Source organism: Pan paniscus, chromosome 5 (genome assembly GCF_029289425.2).
Source record: "Pan paniscus chromosome 5, NHGRI_mPanPan1-v2.0_pri, whole genome shotgun sequence".
In the NCBI taxonomy this organism is placed as follows: domain Eukaryota; kingdom Metazoa; phylum Chordata; class Mammalia; order Primates; family Hominidae; genus Pan; species Pan paniscus.
The window spans coordinates 175,416,375-175,435,849 of record NC_073254.2 but is presented as its reverse complement, the minus strand read 5'-3'; the positions used below and the strand labels follow the sequence as shown (position 1 = coordinate 175,435,849).

The 19,475-nt window shown below is 40.6% G+C and overlaps 1 protein-coding gene across 1 annotated transcript in view; it reads left to right on the top strand.

Annotated features, from left to right (window-relative positions):
• The window catches only part of NOX3 (NADPH oxidase 3), a 60,370-nt gene extending 41,306 nt beyond the window's left edge, over window positions 1-19,064 (top strand). Inside the window, exons 11-14 of the mRNA XM_034963127.4 lie at window positions 3,082-3,228; window positions 7,190-7,314; window positions 17,470-17,623; window positions 18,858-19,064. Of these exons, the coding sequence (XP_034819018.3) occupies window positions 3,082-3,228; window positions 7,190-7,314; window positions 17,470-17,596 (399 nt within the window). The 3' untranslated portion in view covers window positions 17,597-17,623; window positions 18,858-19,064. The remainder of the gene's footprint in view (window positions 1-3,081; window positions 3,229-7,189; window positions 7,315-17,469; window positions 17,624-18,857) is intronic.
• Window positions 19,065-19,475: the final 411 nt, after the last annotated feature.

Genomic DNA, 19,475 nt, shown 5'->3' with positions numbered 1-19,475 from the left:
ACATGTAGCTGATTTCAGGGTTGTTTTATTTTTGGAGACTAAGGTGGGGTGAGCATTGGAAAGCACAGATCACAGAGTTGTAGCCTATTGTTTGGGATACTTGGTCTCTCATTGACCAGGTCCTTTCTCATGGGCGAAATGCAGACATGAAACTCTTATGTCCCTTCCCAGTGAGTGTCCCCCACCATTAGAAAGATGAAAGAAAGTCAAAGTAAATACCTTTTGCTTCTGTTCAAAGTCCCTTTCTTTCTTTTTCTGCCTGAAACACTTCTACTGAGCCTATCCATTTTTCCTCCATAGCCTCTTACACCAAAGCTGCCCAGTGTCACTTACAAGTCAATTACGGAGGGAAAAACACACAAAGCCATTACGAGAAAGCAAAAAGTATAAAAGGCTTGACAAACCCTAAGGACGCTGACATGCAGCTAGGCCACGAGAAAGTAAGGAAGGATTTCTATTTGAAAAGATAAAGTTTCATGTACGGAGGAAGCTAAGATGGGGATAGTTTTCAAGAAAGGATGACTGGGACTAGATTTGAAATTGGAGGATTTTTTTATAAAGCAAATGTTCTGGTTTATTATCCATCTATGAATGTGTTTTAAGCATGTTCCTTAAAGAATGGGAAAGAGAGAAAATAAATCAATGATATTTGCTCCATGCCCAATGCCATACTCTGAGATGAAACAGGCTACCAAGGCCAGGGAGGAGGGGTCGTGCATAGATGAGCACTGCATTAATTCGGCCAGTAGATTTTTCATTTCCACCCAGAGCAAAGCAAGGCAAAATGAAAGCTAAGGTTTTCAAAGAGTAATTTGGATTAGGCACTATACAAAGCGAAAAGAAAGCAGATAGCGGTATTCATCACCAACCTCGAATATAAAATCCACCCCTAACTGGCCTCCTTTCCTCCTCCCTCACGCTCCACACCCTGGGTCTATTCTCAATACAACAGCCAGAGAGATCCTGCCACCTGCTGCGGGCCATGGAACTCCCTGCTCGCCAACTCCCTGTGCTTTCCTGTCTCTCGGAGGGAAAGTCTACGACGGCCCCAAAGCCCTACAACGCCATGGCTCCCCCAGCCCTCCCCTTGCCCATCTCCTTGCTCTGCCCACCCTCTCTGGGCTCCAGCCACACAGGCCTCCAGGCTCTTCCTGGAAAGGTCTCACTCAGGACCTCTGCACTTCCCACCATCTGCATCTGCACTTCCCACCTAAGAATTTGACTCCCTCAACTTTTCCAGGTCTTTGCTCCAATGTCCCCTTCTCATGAAGAGGGGACATGAATCTCCACGAATTGATGGTTCATGTCCATCCATTAGTGATTCAACAAATATGTGTTGAATGCCTCCTATGTCTCCAGACTGTTCTACTCCCTGGAATTATAAAAGTGAACACAAGAGGCCAAAAACAAGAGAGGGCTCATTGAGCCCCCGTTTGACCATTCAACTTAATATTGCAACACTTCCTAACCCGCCTGGGGTTTCTGCATGCACTTCTCACCATCTGACATAACCTATATTCTACTTATCTATCATCTTCCTTCTCCCTCTAAGATGCAAATTTTAAGAGGACAGCAATTTTCTTTTGTCCCTGGCTTGTTCACTTGTATAGTTCCAGAGCACAGAAGAGTCTGGACAGGTAGGAAGCACTCAATACATATTTGTTGAATCAGTGAACGGATGGATGAACATGAGCCCCTTGCTCATGGGGATTCAGAGGGCGTCACAAAGGAAACCCCCGCTTAGCTCTGCCTGGAGAGGCTGTGCAGAGATCATCCCTAGGAAGAAATAAGTGTCAGGATAGGAAAGGCAACCCTCTCTCTTCCTGAGAAAAGCAGGTCATTGCGCTTAGAGACTGAGGGATTATTTGTCCTGAAATTAGTATCTTAAGTCCCCTTGTGAACAGGAGCTGTCCAACAAATATGTGGGCCCAGTTCTTGAAAGAAGAGGCCTTATTCTCAGCATCTTTTACTCTTACAAATAATTAATATTATAAAGTCCTGCCTAAACATGAAGAGAATAGACAAGATGTTTAGCTTTGAGATAAACTTTTTTATTTTTGTCTCATGAATTTGATCTATTCATTAAATCTCGTTTATATCTCTGATTATATGATTGTGAGCTTACAAGCTGGCTGGCAGAGAGGGAGAGAAGAGAACATTGATCACTGGATGAGGTATTTCCAGGTGGGGATTTACCAGGCAGCAGCTGGAATCAAGACCAGCCCTCATGGATATTTTTAAGCCATACAGATATCTCTTTGGGGAGAAGGCACGAGAGAGAGAGGTGTGGGCAGCAAGGGGTGGGAGTGTGAGAAAAAATGGGAGAATTAATAGATTTATCTCCTGTGGTTTCTTCTAGATGCAATTATTTGAAACTCGAAGCACAAAAACTAAGCTTTTATTTTAGCAAACCCAAGCTACTTTTTGTCACATGCCATTTGCTTAATACCGAGAGTTAAAAAAATAATTCTTCCCAGTCATAATTTCATTATAGCAGTTGACACACAGGCACAGCCACCACCCACCAGCTTTCTTGGACACTGATATGTTTCACTGAGAGGAAATTTCTGGGCTGTGTGACTTGATTCTGAAATTACCATAATCTCCACTCTCCAGAGGCCGTAGCTAGTGAAGTGGATTAGTGTCCAAGCCTTTGGGGTCTCTGGAGAAGAAAGTTCAAATCCAGAGCTTAGGTCATAAGTAAAGACGAAGGGGTTGGTCTAACGGTTTATCCCCCTTTGGGAGCAGTGAAAGGCACAGCTAGTTATGATTATTAATCTTGTTCAGAAGCAGCACAGCCAGAAATGTGGTGAGTTGATCCTCATCCAGAGAAACTGGCACGGCCCACAGGCTCCTGACTCTCTGAATTCACTCTGGGCTTTTTCAAACACATTTTTGTGAATTTTTTCAAAAGAAATCACAGTGTGACTGTTTGTTCACTGACACACACACAAAAAAAGCATGTTATTTTGCAGAAGTGCCCATTTGGGCTCAAATAATTTAATGGAGATAAAGTAGTCTGTGATTATCAAAACATATGAAAAGAGAATAGATCCGTTCGCTTGCCTTCTCTCTTGACAGGTGTATTTCTACTGGATTTGCCGGGATGCAAGAGCTTTTGAGTGGTTTGCTGATCTCTTACTCTCACTGGAAACACGGATGAGTGAGCAGGGGAAAACTCACTTTCTGAGTTATCATATATTTCTTACCGGCTGGGATGAAAATCAGGTACTGATAAGACTCTGAGAATAAGCAATATTGCTGAACTCATCTAATAGCAATGAGGAACAATTTCAATAATGAGCTATGTAGCACTCTGATAGCATGACAGAATTATTTTTATGTTCTTAAAAAGGAAAGGAGAATAAAATAAAACCAGATTAGCAAGAGTGATTCAAGTTGTAACAATCAAAGAACCAAAAAAAGAAGCTACAGTTAACTTGCTGAGGAATAGAAAGGGTCAGACAATTGGAAGACAATCCAGAAGCTGGAAATCCCAAACAAATTTGCATTTGTCCCTTTAAAAGTGACATCAAATGAATATTACTGATCGGCTGTATCATCTTGTTGAGTTCCTGACTGGTTCTATTTCTGTGCCTTGAGCTGTTCAGAGCTACGCAAAAAAGATTCCTAGGTGTTTACATTCAACATTTTGTATTGTGAAGTATGTGAGCATCTATAGAAAATAATTATTATGAATACATGATTTGTCCAGAGTTTGTTCTCTTAAGGTGTTCTTAGAAATTGTGTGCACGTATGTTTATTTACCTAAGATGAAGATGATCTTTTGTTTTGGCAGGTGTTCTGCAGTATATTGTATTAATGAAATATTAAGATTGAATTTACCAAAAATAATGTATACCAAAATATTGACCACGGTAGTATTTCAATGTTGATACTATTGAATGATAACTACTACATTGTAATCCATTTTAACTCCTCAAATAGGGGAATTAACAACGAAGTGATTACTAGGTTACACAATATATATTCTAATCAGCAGCTATTATTGATATATACTTTTAAGGAAAGTGTATTTGAGCCTGGGAGATTGACATTAATCACTACATTTACAAATGAATGCTCTGTGTATGTACATCACACATACACACACATGCGTGCACACACACACACACACACACACACTGGCCTTATAGAACATCACTGTAATTTGACTCTGCTTCTGCAAATGAATAAGACTCTGCTAGAAATTCAGTAGCTTAATGAATTTTTATGGTCTTATTTGCAGTCCTTCTTAAACATTTAATCCTTTGGGATAATTTGAAATGTAGCTTTCTTGGGAACTAGGCTTGAAACATCTTAATGAATTATATAGTGTTAATTATGTTTTCCAAACAAACACTTTCCTTATTCAAGTGGGATTTTTGACTGATGAACAGTTTGGTGAAGTAGAGACAGCTTCTGTCTTCTGCTTTCAAGTACTGTGCCTGCTCTTCTACTCTAAGGTGCATTGATCCCAGTGTGCACCTAGGTATTCCTTGCCAACTGAGAGCTGTGGGACTGAGGTTCTCATAACCGAGAACTGAAGTTGATTTGGCGACAACACAATCCTGCCCCCTCCCGTCTCTACTACTTCCAAGAATATGCTATAAAACATACATTTTTTTTCTAAACACAAGTAAATTAAAATAGATGTCTTACATTTTTGCCATGACATGTTGAAAATTATTTCGACTCCTAAATTTCAGGCAGAAAAATCACTAATTTCCACATTTAAAGGAAAAATAATTGGTGCATTCTGTCGGGAAAGAATCAAGAGGCTGTTTTAGAAATACCCAATTGTTAAACTGAATTCAACAACCTCAAAGTGGCAAAATGACAAGAACAGAAGGGACAGATGGAAGAGGTATTGTGAAGGGTAAATCAACAGAGTTTGGAGACTAATTGAACATTGGGCTGAGAAATATGGGACAAATATCATTCCAAATGTTTGAACATCAGTGATTGGCGGTACCACAAGTGTAAGTAGGGAAGGCCCTTTTTGTGTGTGAAATGGTGCCCGAACTTCTCAGCAAGGACCTTAAGACCCTTCCCAGCCTGACTCCCACTCACTAGCTGTGTCCCACCCCCATCGGTTTCCTCTGGCACCAGAGCCACCAAAGGATGCGTGTTCACCTGTCACACTGTGCACAGTCACACGTCCATGGCTTTGCTCATTCTCTCCCCACACCTGGCGTGTCACTTAACACCCTCTGCCACTGTTCCCCACCTTCTTTTTGCTCGGAGTCCTATACCCCAACTCTTTTCCAGCAGTAGCTCTGCCACCTGGGGTCAGACTTGCCTGCTCACAACTTCCTACGACCTGGATTTCTTTTTATATTTTCTTTATTTTTTAGATTCAGAGGGTGCGTGTGCCCATTTGTTACATGGGTATAGCGCATACTGGTGGGGTTACCCATTACCCAAATAGTGGATATCATACCCAGTAGGTTCTTTGTCAACCCTCACTCCCTTCTCACCCTCCCCCCCTTTTGGAGCCCCCAGTGCCTGTTATTCCCATCTTTATGTCCATGTGTGCCCATTGTTGAGCTGCTGCTTGTAAGTGAGAATATAGAGTATTTTGTTTTTTGTTTCTGAGTTAGTTCACTTAGGATAATGGCCTCCAGCTCCACCCATGTTGCTGCAAAGAATATGATTTCATTCTTTTTATGGCTGCATAGTATTCCACAGTATGTATATAACACGTTTTCTTTGTCCAGTCAACTGTTGATGGACACTTAGGTTAGTTCCATGATTTTGCTATTGTGAGTACTGCTGTGATGAACATATGAGTCTTTTTTATATAATTGGCCTGGATTTCTGAGATCCAACCTGCCATTGTCTCCTGACCTGTTTGGACACTTCCACTATTTTCAGCTGAACCTCCCTAGGTTCAACTACTTTTTTAGACTGGAGAGAAGGTCAGCCAGGAAAGTCAGGCTTACAGTGGGAACCTGGGGCATGAGTTGCACCCAGCAAGGTTGTTAGCCAAACTGGTCAGGGTCAGGATGAGTCAGAGGATGAGAATGAATAGAGCACCACATAGGGGTCTAAGGGATGAGCACTGGGAACACAGATCCCCAGAAGTGAGAAGCAAGGTAGCTACCAGAATGCAGAAGGGGCTAAAATAAATGACAGCAACTTAAAACATGATCATGGCCAGGCGCAGTGGCTCATGCCTGTAATCCCAACAATTTGGGAGGCCAAGGCGGGTGGATCATGAGGTCAGGAGATCGAGACCATCCTGGCTAACACAGTGAAACCCTGTCTCCAATAAAAATACACACACAAAAAAAATTAGCCAAGCATGGTGGTACACACCTGTAGTCCCAGCTACTCGAGAGGCTGAGGCAGGAGAATCACTTGAACTCAGGAGGCAGAGATTGCAGTGAACCAAGATCACGCCACTGCACTCCAGCCTGGGTGACACAGCAAGACTCTGTCTCAAAAAACACAAAAACATACAAACAAACAAAAACAAACAAACAAAAATGATCACAAGGGATTACGCTGTGGGCTCTCATTTATTGACCACTAGCTACATGAGGCCTGGATGGAGTTGCTTAATTCCAAGGCAAATGATTAGGCACAGATCTCCAGCCAAGCCGCCTGCCAGGCTCTGGTCACCATGTTCCGCCTGCCAGGCTCCACATCTTCTCAGCACTTGAAACTGGACAGTATACTTCACACCGTTTAAATCCACTAGGCAGGTCTCATTGTAAGATGCAGTTTCTTCCCAGACATTTCATACCACTTTAATCTGGCAATGCCCTTCTCAACTCCCCAGGAGCCAATGTTAAGTGAAAGGGGATAGCAGGTAGACATTAATTGTTGAAAAGTTTGGCAGGAAAAGAAGGAAGTCGTTTAGTGCTTGCTTTCTCTTAACCACATTTACTATATTACTTTCATCCTTTTAAAGGAAAATATTCTTTCTAGGTTAATGTTATTGCACACCTACAGGTATAAAGAGGCACTTGGTTCCAGCGAGGCCTGATTCAGACATAAATGAGATATGATGCTTGCCCTAAAGTGCAGCATTGGAGACATCTGCAAATAGTGATAAGCATTGCCAGCCCTGTACACATTTTTAATTAAATCTACAAATGAACATGATTACTTTATTCTTTATTTATAGAAGCCTTTTTTTTTTTTTTTCTAAATGTCATCTAATGCCACAAATTTACTTTAGGCTCTTCACATAGCTTTACACTGGGACGAAAATACTGACGTGATTACAGGCTTAAAGCAGAAGACCTTCTATGGGAGGCCCAACTGGAACGATGAGTTCAAGCAGATTGCCTACAATCACCCCAGGTAAGGCAAGCTCTTGCTCCTCTCCCTGCCGGGCTCTTCTCTGGAGCAATGCAAGGGCTGCTGGAGTGAAAAGTTAATCTGCAGTACCGTATATCTCCATTAGAGACAAAACATCTACCTTAGAAAAGGTGGTCAATGGTATATTTCAGGGGCCACAAGCCTCTCCTGAACTGGCTTACAACCTCTGACAGTTATTGATTATGTTGCAATTTTTCACACTTAACCTCCATTTAAACATGGTATTTCTTCAACTACATATGCTTTCAAGACATCTTTGGTGGGTACAGTTGATCTCTAATTACCCAACTGGAGAATTCACTCCTGTCCAACTGTACACTATCTAGCATGTCTAGCAAAAGCAGAGAGAAAATGTTAGAAGACAAAGCAGGGATTTCGGGTGGTGGTTAAGAACCCAGCATCTGGCTGTAAATCCTGGTTCTGCCTTTACCATTGGTTGACCTTGGACAGGTTATCTACCCTGGTACTGACTCTGTCTCCTCCTCTGCAAACTGCAGAAAATAATAGTGCTTTCCTCCTAAGAGTCTGCAAGGATAAAATTAATGAATGCATGTAAGAGGCTTAAAACGGTGCTTTGTATGGAGTTTGCAAGAAGCACTAGCTGCTATCACTGCTATTATTATTTTTATTATCGTTTCCATTATTACTATTATTATTATCATTATATAATAAATTTCAATATAGAAAAGCAAGAATACTTGTTCTGGGGTCACAAAACTGAAGTGAAGCCTGCACTTCCTGGTTCTAGAAGTTACTGGCTGTGTGACCTTGGAAGAGGCAGCTTATTTGAGCTTTCGCACCCCATTGAAAAATATGGATGATAATATCCATTCACAGTGTTGTTTTCATAATGTAAATATACTTGTAGTATGGAGCACTAATGCAAACAGTTATCATTGTTATGATGTCTCCTAAGTCAGTCTTTGCTTTGAACCTTCATTGTCTACGGCTCTTAAAAGTCGGCATGTCCTAATATTGTCTTCATTAAAGAACAGTTCCCGTATTTGAGGAAAGATCTGAAGGCAGTGAAGGAGTGTGCCACGTGGGCAACTGGAGCATGTGCCAAGGCCCTGAGGCAGGAGACATCATTCCTGGCATGATCCCAGAACAGAGGAGGTGAGAGGGAGAGCAGCAAGAGCCAGGCTGTAGGAGAGGTAACAAAGACAGCTGCGAGTCATTGTAAAACTTTGGATTTTATTCACACAGGGGAAGGCACTTACAGGTTTGAGCAGTAGAGTGACGTGGGATCACTCTGCAAGAGAATGGAACGTGAGGGGCCTGGGACAGAGGTGGAGAGGCCAGAGAATTCAGCAGTGGTGGCAGTTTGGATTAGGGAGCAGCAGAGGAGGTGATGAGAAATGGTTAGATTCTGGAGTCTTTGCGGGTTGAGCTGAATTGACTATGGATGGGATGTGAGGTGTGACCCAAGCTATTCAATAGAGTGGAATCCCCACTTACCATATGGTGATGACTTTAAGAGGAGCAGCTGGTTGGCAGACATGGGGTGTCAGGAGTTCAGTTTGTGACATGTTTAGCTTATGATGCCTGTCATACATCCACGTGGAATTTTGGAATGGGCAGATGAATATAAGAAGCAAACGTTCAGGGGAGAATTTCAGCCAGAGGTGTGAGCACATGGACTGTTTGGAGCCGTGAAACTGGATGAGATGACCAGACAGGCAGATATAGATGGACAAGAGTTCCAAGAACTGCACCGTTGGATGGTCAGGGAACAGACACTGTATTGACAGGTCACAGAGTTTAATACGTGACACTCATATCTGCCTTAATAATCATGCCCCTTGGGTCTTCTATACCCTGACCTTCTTTCCATCCACTTTCTCTGTATTGCACCAGTAAGAGTACATTAAAGCCCACTAAGGTACCTCTGACTGCTTCCATATCCCCGGCGATGTTCCCATTGTCTAGCATCCTTCAAAGCCTCAGTCCTTGCATTTCTGCCTCGTGGGCTTCCTGCAGACACAGCATGCTTCATTAAACTCTTTGTACTTCCTTCATATTTGTTCTGCTTCACAGAGTACTTCTCTGGTGAATATTATTTATCTTATGGTCATTTTGGCTGCTCCTTTTTAACATTTTTTTCACACTCTTTCTGTACCAGAAAGGTGCCATTTTCTTTTTTATCAGTTGTCATGGAATTCGTTAGACTCCCCGGACCAGCTATTTGAAGGAGGTTAACGAGGAGGGAGATGTGGAAGGAGTGATCAGGTAGCTGTCCAAGATTCATAACCATCTGATTCCAGTCACCTTCTTCCCTGTGAAGTTACTCAGACCTCAACTGCCCTGTGCTCTGTGAGACCCCTGCCAACCCTCTCTGCACCCTGCGCCCAGCAACCTGTAGAGAAACAGGAGTGTTTACACCCTGGGAAAAGATGGTTTGAAGGCATGCTTGTGGGGATTACTCCTGACCCACATTCAGCCAGGGAGTAAAGGCTTTCCAGCAGGAGACCCCAAGAAAAGCATCACTTTGAGCATAGGGTTGGGGAGGGAGGGCGTGGACCAGCTGCGCAACCTCGCAATCTTGCTCTTGCCCCACGGGGCTCATTCTGATGCCCCATAAGCTGTGGCAGTGGCCTTGGAGACTTTTCCAAGTGTCACTTCCTGACACCTCCTTGCTCCATTTTGCTTCTTGCCCCGACTCCTGCTGACATATGGCCTAGAATCCAGTTCTGGTTCTACCTTCTCTCCAGATGAGGTGCTTCCAACCCATCCTGGCTTCTGCAGCCACAGAATCCGGTTCTTCTGAGCTCCTGCTCCACACCCAGCCCTGGCTCCAGGGCCCCCAGTGCTTCTGAGTCTAAGTCACCACACCCACCTCACACCCACCCAGAGGAGAGACGAGATCATTTCATCTGCCATTTCCTTGAAAAGATTGTAGGTAGAAACTAACAAAATATTAAAAGCTTATATGAGAAAACTCAAGGGGTTTTTGTTGCTATTTTCTCCTTTTGGGAAAAAAAAATATATATATTCACTGATAAATGTTTTACATTCGGTTTTCAGTCATCATGGAATAAATGCTCTCACTTCGCAGGCTTTTGACATGGACATCTATATCTTGGTTTTCAGTTCTTCTAGGTAGTCTCAGTCTTTATTAGGATTGTCCCTTTTTGACATCTCATATGGTGTTTGTTTGTTTATTATTTATTTCTTTATTTATTTATTTATTTTTACACACAAAGCTTGCAGCCCAGTGCGGAAGGCCTTTAAAACCAAACTATTTAATTATCTCCCTTCCCTCAAAAAGGCATGAGCCAGGAACACGGAGCATCAAGAGACCAAGGATAAAACTGGGTTTGCACAAACTCTGCCTAGAAAATTATGTTACTCAGTGCTGAGAGGTGGGCCTCTCCAATTTTTTCGCAGGGAGTAAAGAGTAATCAGTTTTAAGGTGGCAAAACTGTATTACCATCACTTTCCCTGTTGCTCATACCTTTCTAGAAGCCATAATCAAAGTGAAGTGCGGAAATGTACTTAATGCTCAATTGTATTTTGCAGCACGGTAGCTATGCAAACTCTCTCTCCTTGATGGATGACTTCATCTCTTCCAGAGTAGACGAGGCCCCCAAGGTTTGGAATCACTGAATCAAACCTCTACAGCATACTTCCCAGTCCCAAATTTTTTAATATCATATTTGTAATAGCCTTAGACTCTATAACATGGTAACTTGTTATATAGCTTCAAGCATCCATGTCATTAATATTAGACACATAAAGGCAAAGTCAATGATTTTATCCCTGGAATGCCAGATCCCTGGGAAAAGACAAGCCTTCGGTCAAAAGCTTAGCACCACCCTTTCAAAAGACTTTTAAAATGACCTCCTTAAAATAATTTTGTTTTCTGCTGTGTAAAAGGAGATTTATGTTTAATGAAGCTTTTAATGAAGAAATCTCGGAAAGAGAATGCCAATAAAATCTAATTTTTAAACAAGAAAATCTAATATTGAGAAGTATTTCAATATCCTGGCCTTTGTCCAGATGTAAATGAAACACACAATCCAATTACTGTTCTGCACAAAGGACAAAGTAACATTAATTTTCCTCAGGATGGTTATTAAAGAGATAAACAGTATGTTTTCCCCTTATTATGTCAAGGATATGTTTGTTCCCAAGCCTGCCTGGCTACTCTTACAAGACGGTTCTGTCCTGTCGTTAGCTCATATCTTTTGGCAAAGATGGGTCAGAAGAAATTGGTGGATTTGTTAGTGGCCTCAGAAAAGGTTCTTTGTTCTTGAGGGCCTTTGAAGTAGGCTCTCAACCATTTCTATTCATCAGCACGAAGCCGAGGATTCTCCGGACTTACTCTTTCAAAAATATTTACCTGTTCACTCAAAGCTGGAGTTTGTTCTTGTTCTAAGAAGGAGTTAAATCAAAAGAATAAAGTGAAGAGGGGCAAAAAGATTTTTTATAGAACATGAAAAACAGGACCAAAAATAAAGCTTGAAGGGAAGCAGATCAAAGAGAGTAGTACAAGCTATAAAGGAACCAGAAAATTGCAAAAATAACAGTAATAGAGAAACAAATTGATGGGCATCAAAATGAATACAAATAAGGAAGAGAGAAGAAAAATTAAAAATAGATCAAAGGCTGACAGAAAATAGAAAAGTGTGTTCTATTGTTTTTGTTTGTAATTAATTTTGGTAATTATATTAGCTATATTACAAAAACACAAGTATAGTTTTGAAAGACAATCAACAAATACTAAGTGGATGCATTATAAGCCTTTTATTGATATATTCAAATTCACATGCATGTGAAAATTGTATAGTATTTCAGTTAGATAAAGCACAGAAAAGTACTATGAAACAAAAACATTAAAAATTATTCTCCCAATTAAAATATAGTAGGCTAATTAAATACATTCATTGCCATCTATGTCTTACTAATCTAGAGAAAGGTATCTTTTTCAAAAATGGAAACTGTATTGCATTTTTTGTAAACATTGTCAATACGTTCACAAGCTTTAGGTAAATGTTCAGAAAATCAGGAAAATATTTCCAAGAAGGTAGACAGAATGAAAATAAAAATACCGTTGTCACATCTAGTTACTTTTTTGATAAACACACATTGTACAGATACTCAGCTTTCTGAATTTGTGGATCAGTTGCTTTTAATTAATTGAATAAAATAATTTTCCATAGGCCTTAAATCTTTGATCTTACCCTTCAGATAATATTTGTAGTTTTCTACTTTTGACCTATCTATTAATAACTTCACCACGCCTTTTAGGTGTAAATTTGATGTAATTAATTACCATAAAAACTTTAAAGTTTGGTCATTTTTTTTTTTTGTAATTTCAGTAGACGTATTTCTTTTAACTTTGAAGAAAAAAAAAATAGAAGAGTACTACCATTTGTTAGAACAGTTTAACCCAACCTAACGATGAAGAAAGGTGTCAACTTACCATATGATTGGGGGCTTCTAATCCATATTGCATGAATGTATTTTAGACCACCCATTGTTTTCAGAAACGTGAAAATACCTTTATACTAAATTGAGTAAATGTGTCCATCTGGACCCACATTTGCTTGTGTATGCACCCTTCAATTCTCATTTGTATGTGCATATGTGCAAAATGTTTTAAAATGATATTTTTAAGAAATTAGCATTCTGAATATAGCATACAGGGCCCTTTATCTAACAGGATATCCTAAACATTCATTACATGACTAAAATGTTCAGAATACTCAAAGAAATAGACTTAAATGGAAATACAACACATGATAAGTTACAGCTTCATGGGAAAAATAAAGACACCATAAGCTTATGATGAGGAAATTGTCAGCATATTCCCATAGTTCCTTCCCATGAGAGGGCATCAACCTCTCTGGTTAGACCCAAGTGAAGATTCAATAAAAATTGTTGAAATTACTCCATTCGTGGTAGGGGGGATTGGAGAGATGGGTGAGTACAGGGTGGATTTATCATTATACTGCAAAATTTCTTCAATGGCATTACCTATCTATCAAATTATTAGTTTGGCAAAATATTTGGTTACTTATGCATGAAGGCATATATATGTTACTGTTTTATTGGGGTGGGGAAGGGTTGGCAAAAATGGCTCTACCATTCCCTGGGATCGGATGCTACAAGTCAGCTGCTTTCATTTTTCTTCCCCATTTGACCATAAGCTTCTCAAGGGCTTATAGCTATAAGCAACTTTATCTATGCACCTCAGAGCCTAGCAAAATGGCCAGTATGTGCAAGTGGCAGCACCATGAGACCAATGAGGGAGCTGGGACAAGTGTCCGAACAGCACAGTTCTGGCTGCCAAAGAAAACAGAGCCTGTGGAGTGTGGGCAGGAGCAGAATCACAACAGTGAGCCTGGTTAGGGACATCTGCAGCAACTCATGAGCAACTGAGTAATTAGGACACAGAGAAAAGTAATGTCGTAGGCTGCTACAAATTAACTGGGAGATAGGTTAAAAAAAAAAAAGCTGGCCAGCACAATTATCATCTGTGGTTCTGAAAAAAGAAGGTGTTGTACAAAATATAATTATGTGATGAATCATTTGGAGGCATTTCTAATGAAAAACACTCACTAGAAAGGATTAACCAGAAGTTGTGTCCATTGTCTGATACAGAGTTTGTAGCTCTCATCTTCTTTCTAAGCCTCCATAAATCCACGGGAAGCTTCTGTTTATCGATTTTATTTGCAGAATGCACTCAGGGTATAAAGTAATTTGATTTTTTTTAAAATGGGGTTTAGGGTCTGCCCCTACAGGGTTATAACTTACCAAGCATAAAAGCCAACACATAAAAACAAACATACAATTTAAGGAGAGAAGGGCTCACGGCAGCAGAACCTGGGAATTCAGCGAGGTGGTGGGATCACTCCCGGGCGCACCCACACGCCCGTATATCTGCTGGGCTGAAATCTCCTGGTGGGTGATATTTTGGATGCCTTTCATGCATGGCATCGCTGAACTGTTTTTGAAAAATGCACCAACCCCACAGAGAAGAGCACAATAGTTATTTAGCAGACATAGAGAGGGAAAGGAGAATTTTCTTTATTGTTTATCAGAGCTAAAAATAATGCTGTGAATGTTAGCCATCTTTGCAGCTTGTGTAAAATTTGTCCTTTTCTCATCAAAGTCAGCAGCCCAGACTGATCAATGCCGTTAACATTGTCCCCAATCCAGCTCCCCCATGCGTGTGCAAGCTCTGTGGCTTGCAGGCTGTAAACCGAAGAATAGCACCTTGCGTTTTTATACTTCTTTTGCGGAGAATCTCTATTTAATTCCAAGCGATTGTGGGTAATTAAATTTTATAGAAGAATTTTTTCTTTACCAACCCCATTAGGGTTCTGTTGCACTTGTCCGTTGCCTCATAAAAGAAAAAAAAAAAGGGAAGCTGCCACATCTGTCCCTTAACCACTTGGCTTGGATTCTCTGCCCTGTGATTCACAGTATGCATTTGTGACAAGAAGTTCTCCATACTTGGAGTCACAAATGCCGAGAAGAGTAAGCCAGGCAAACTGCTTGTGCTGTATGTGGGGACAGTGATGCACAGAGAGCCAGTGAAGGGCTGACCTTTCCACCTTAGCAGAAGGTAGATAATAAATGGCCTTTGTGAGACTTTTTGGTGATTGCATCACCACGGCAGTTATGGCCCCTGAGTAAAGTGTGGACTTAGCTGTGCAGTGTGATAGCCACAACTTCAAAAGACTCAGGGGAGCTGTGAACTGCTGGGGACACCAGGAGAACACCAGGCAGCAGCAATCAGAATCCTTTGAAATGGAGTCTTAAAGGCAGAGCATCAAAGGGCACCATCAGGTCTGCAGTTACTGTTGCTGCAAACGAAAGGGCAGTCTTAGCCCATTGGAGTGGGCCAGTGGGCAATCTCTTTGGTGACATCTACACTAATGGAAAAATATCACCACCCATAACAGCATCTTTGAAAATAGATGCAAGGACACCTCTGGGCATCAGACACAAAGCAAAGCTGTGACTCCTCACTGGGAAGGGTCTCGCCTGACCCATCTACCATTCAAAATGTTTCAGTCCAGAGCTCAAAAATCTAGTGCTGATCTCAGTAAGTCTACATAATCACCTCTGTGTTAACACCCCGCACCACCTCTTCTATTCAGCTTCACGGAGCAGGCAGACACCAATAGCCATCGCGTGGGAAAATAACATCAGGAAGCTAGCCGTTCCTGAGAGCACACCATGTGCCAAGCACAGGACCAGCAGCCAGACCTGCAATGTCTTGCTTGATCCTCACAGAGATTCTCGGAGCTAGATTCTATAATTCTCCCCATTTTATAGATGAGAAACTCGGGGCTTTGTGAAGGTAATTGACATGCCCAAAGTTACCCAGCAACGAAGTGGTGGAGCCAAGAGCACTCTTAACCATTGCCTTTTATTTCCATAAACACCTCAAAATCTCTCCATTAAGCCATAAACTCATACCTTTCTGTGGGAAATATTTTCTGAAAAATTACTTTCTCAAATTTAGCCATGGGAATGATTTCTTTGAAAGTAGTACTGCTACATTTTAAACATATTGTCATTTGTAAATTAAGCCATTGATAAGTTCCTTTGAAGCTGCAGTTTGAAATGCAGGGGAACCATCAATTTCTACTGTGGATGTGATGGTCCTGGAACACACAATTAAAATGTGGCTATGATACATGGCAGAGAACCATGTTAACATATGAGCTAAGAAGAACTAGGCTATATAGGCACTTCCCAGCAAGATCCATGTCTGAAGAAACAGAGATGGTATAGTGAGCTGGTCCTGAAGCCCAAAGAATGTCTTGATGACAGTGTTTCTCAAAGTGTGGCTCACAGGGCGATCTGCCTCAACACCACCCAAGATCCTCACTAAACATGCATTCCTTGGATTCGAGCCTAGGAATCTACATTTCAACAATCTGCCTAGATGATTTTATGCACAGTAAAGCTTGAGAACTTTTGATCCACACTAGAGTAACTAATTCAGCTTATACTAGAGATTGGAAAAAATGCTACAAAGAATAGTAATATTCAAGACAAGAGAAAAAAGACATGGTCTCTAAAAATCTCTATAGAGACTGATGCACCCCAACTTCCAGAAACAACTTTGAAACCCTGTGCAGATGTGGTGTTTATATGTAGGCTAAGTTGCAAGGCATTTGAGCAGCTCTGGGATAGTCACTATATGCAAAAAGTATCTCTCTGACATAGTTTTCTGAAATGTCAAGATTAGAGACGACAACGTTTGGGTGACTATATTTTCAGCAATGTCTTTTTCTTTTCCAGCTCTCCCTTCTGGCCTTCTTTGAAAATTAAAGTAATTCCCACAGGAGAAATTAATTAAATTGCTATTACTTTAGCATTAATTTTATTATCTATAAAAAGGCAGGGCTGAACAGGATATTAGTGATAACTAACCTTTTTAAAACCCTTTTGAATGTATTATCTCATCTTGCTTTTGATAAAACATACAACGTAGTCCTTATCATCTTTTCCACATGCAGAAACTGAGGTCTAGTGACTTGCCCAAGACCACGCAGATACTACTCAGCAAAGCCATTTAGTCATTCATTCAGCAAATGTGTGTTGATTGTCCACTGTATGCCAGGCACTGTTCCAGGTGCTGGAATAAAACAGACCAGGTTTATGTTCTCAGGAAGTTAACATCTGGTCACGTATCCAAGAAGACATGAATCAAGGTCACCTGGCCAAAAAGGAGGTCAAGTCCAGGCATTGTGTAAGTGGCTGCAATCATATAGGTCAGGGATTGGGAAACTCTTCCCATAAGGGGCCAAATAGTAATCATTTTAGGCTCTATGGACTGTATGGTCCCACTCTCAACTACTGAACTCTGCCATTGTAAAGTGCCAACATTGCAGGGTGTTGTATCAAAACCCCTCAACAGTTTCATGGCCCCTTTCCAGCCTCAGTCTTCTTGGCTCCACCTCCCTGATTAATTTAGGGGAGGATGCTGGGAACCTAGGAGAGAGCATGGTGCTGAAAGTAGGTAGAAAAAAAGAATCTAAGAAAAAACGACATGGAGGGAGAAAAATAAATAAGTAAAGCCACAACCACTTCATTAATCTTATCATTGTCTTGGCTTCTGGCTGGCCTTGCCTCCTGGTGACATTTTATTTCCTTTTCTTACCCCTACTGCAGCAGCAGTATTGGCGTGTTCTTCTGTGGACCTAAAGCTCTCTCGAGGACACTTCAAAAGATGTGCCGCTTGTATTCATCAGCTGACCCCAGAGGTGTTCATTTCTATTACAACAAGGAGAGCTTCTAGACTTTGGAGGTCAAGTCCAGGCATTGTGTAAGTGGCTGCAATCATACAGGTCAGGGATTGGGAAACTCTTCCCATAAGGGGCCAAACAGTAATCATTTTAGGCTCTATGCACTGTATGGTCCGACTCTCAACTGCTGAACTCTGCCATTGTAAAGTGCCAACATTGCCACAAACAATAACGTCAATGAATGGGCATAGTTGTGTTCCAATAATATTTTACTGATGGACGCTGAAGTCACATTTCATATAATTTTCTTATAACATGAAATTTTTAAACATTGTAAAAGTCACTTTTCGCACATCGACCATCCACACACTCAGGGGGCGAGCTGGATTTGGCCTGTGGGCTGGAGCTTGCTGACCCCTGGCATAGGCTGTCTTTCCCAAACTTGTTTCCATGCCCTACATTACATCCAACACGGAGACTCATGCTGCTTCTTGGCTTGAAGTCTCCTTTAGAAATCATTTCAAATTTTCATTTCCCCGATGGCAGAGACACCCACCTTATATCCAAACCTGATCTTTTCTGCTTTAAACTTAAGCTCCTTTTGTGCTTTTGTTCATCCTCTGTAGACCGGAGAAATCACCAATGGAGGTTATCTTTCACAAAAATCCTTTAGATACTTGAAAATGATAATCAAATCATCCCTTTCCTATCCCTTTTCTGGTCCAAACAATACTAAATTTTTAACCTTTTGGCCTAGGATATATATTCAAGCCCTTCCATCATCTTGTTACTCTTTTTCAAATTCAATTCCATCTCTTCACATCCTTTTAAAATGCATTGAGAAGCGTGACTAGTATTGAGCAAAAGAGGGACTTTCTTAGAGCTTGTATGCCATATATTTACAAATAAATTTTATGTTTTCTTTTCTTCCTTCTTTCTTCCTTCCTTCCTTTCCGTCTTCCTTTCATATTTCTTTCTCAATCTCTTTTAACAAATACTTGTTATTCTACCACATTTTGGTCTGTGGTCTTCTTAACACTTATACTCCTACTCAACTTCTGCCCCACAAAATAATTGAGATTTTTTTTAATTCCCATTGCGCCAGTCTTTCTATCCTATGCAGCTATTTTACTCCCAAGATGTTTACAAAGTATTCCTCACATCTTATAATTCTTGCTACTAACATTGATTAATTTTTTAGAATTTTTCTAATATTTCAAGATTGTTTTGAAGTTTAGCCCCAGACACTACTACTGGTATGTAGCTTGTAATATCTACATATTTCATTGATAATATCTCAAATCTTTTGTTTAGGTTTTCAATCAAGTTATTGATTCCAAAGAACTCCACCAGGAATTCCTGTGACGGCCTGTTGATATGAGCTCCCAGTTGGGAACTGGTGAATAATAATTAACTATTGTAAACAGTACACTATACCATACTTCCTTAGCTTATAAATAACATGTCATATACAACAGAACAAAAACATTTACTGAAATTAAAATATATTATGTTTCTCAAAGGCTTCTTATCTTTGTGGACTGTCATTCTGCCATAAAAGAGAATTAAATTGATCTGACATGATATGTTTTGACAAAGGCAGCCTCTTAAGCTCTTCTAAGTATTTCTAAATTATAAATTGATCACTTCTTTTTCTTTATCCTCAGATTCTTATGTTGACCTGATGATTTCTATGGTGATATTGATTTTATAAGTTAGGAATATTCCATTCATGTCTAAAAAAATTATCTCTACTATCTCTGCATTGGAATTTCTCAGTAACTTGAGGTATTGCTTGATGCATATAATTCAAACTCTACTAATTTGAATAGAACCAGTCTTTCTGTGTAATCATTTCCCCATTTAAGTTTAATTCAGGCTTTGCAACCAGAAATTTCTATAGTTAAATCTAATCTTTACTTTAGCAGGATA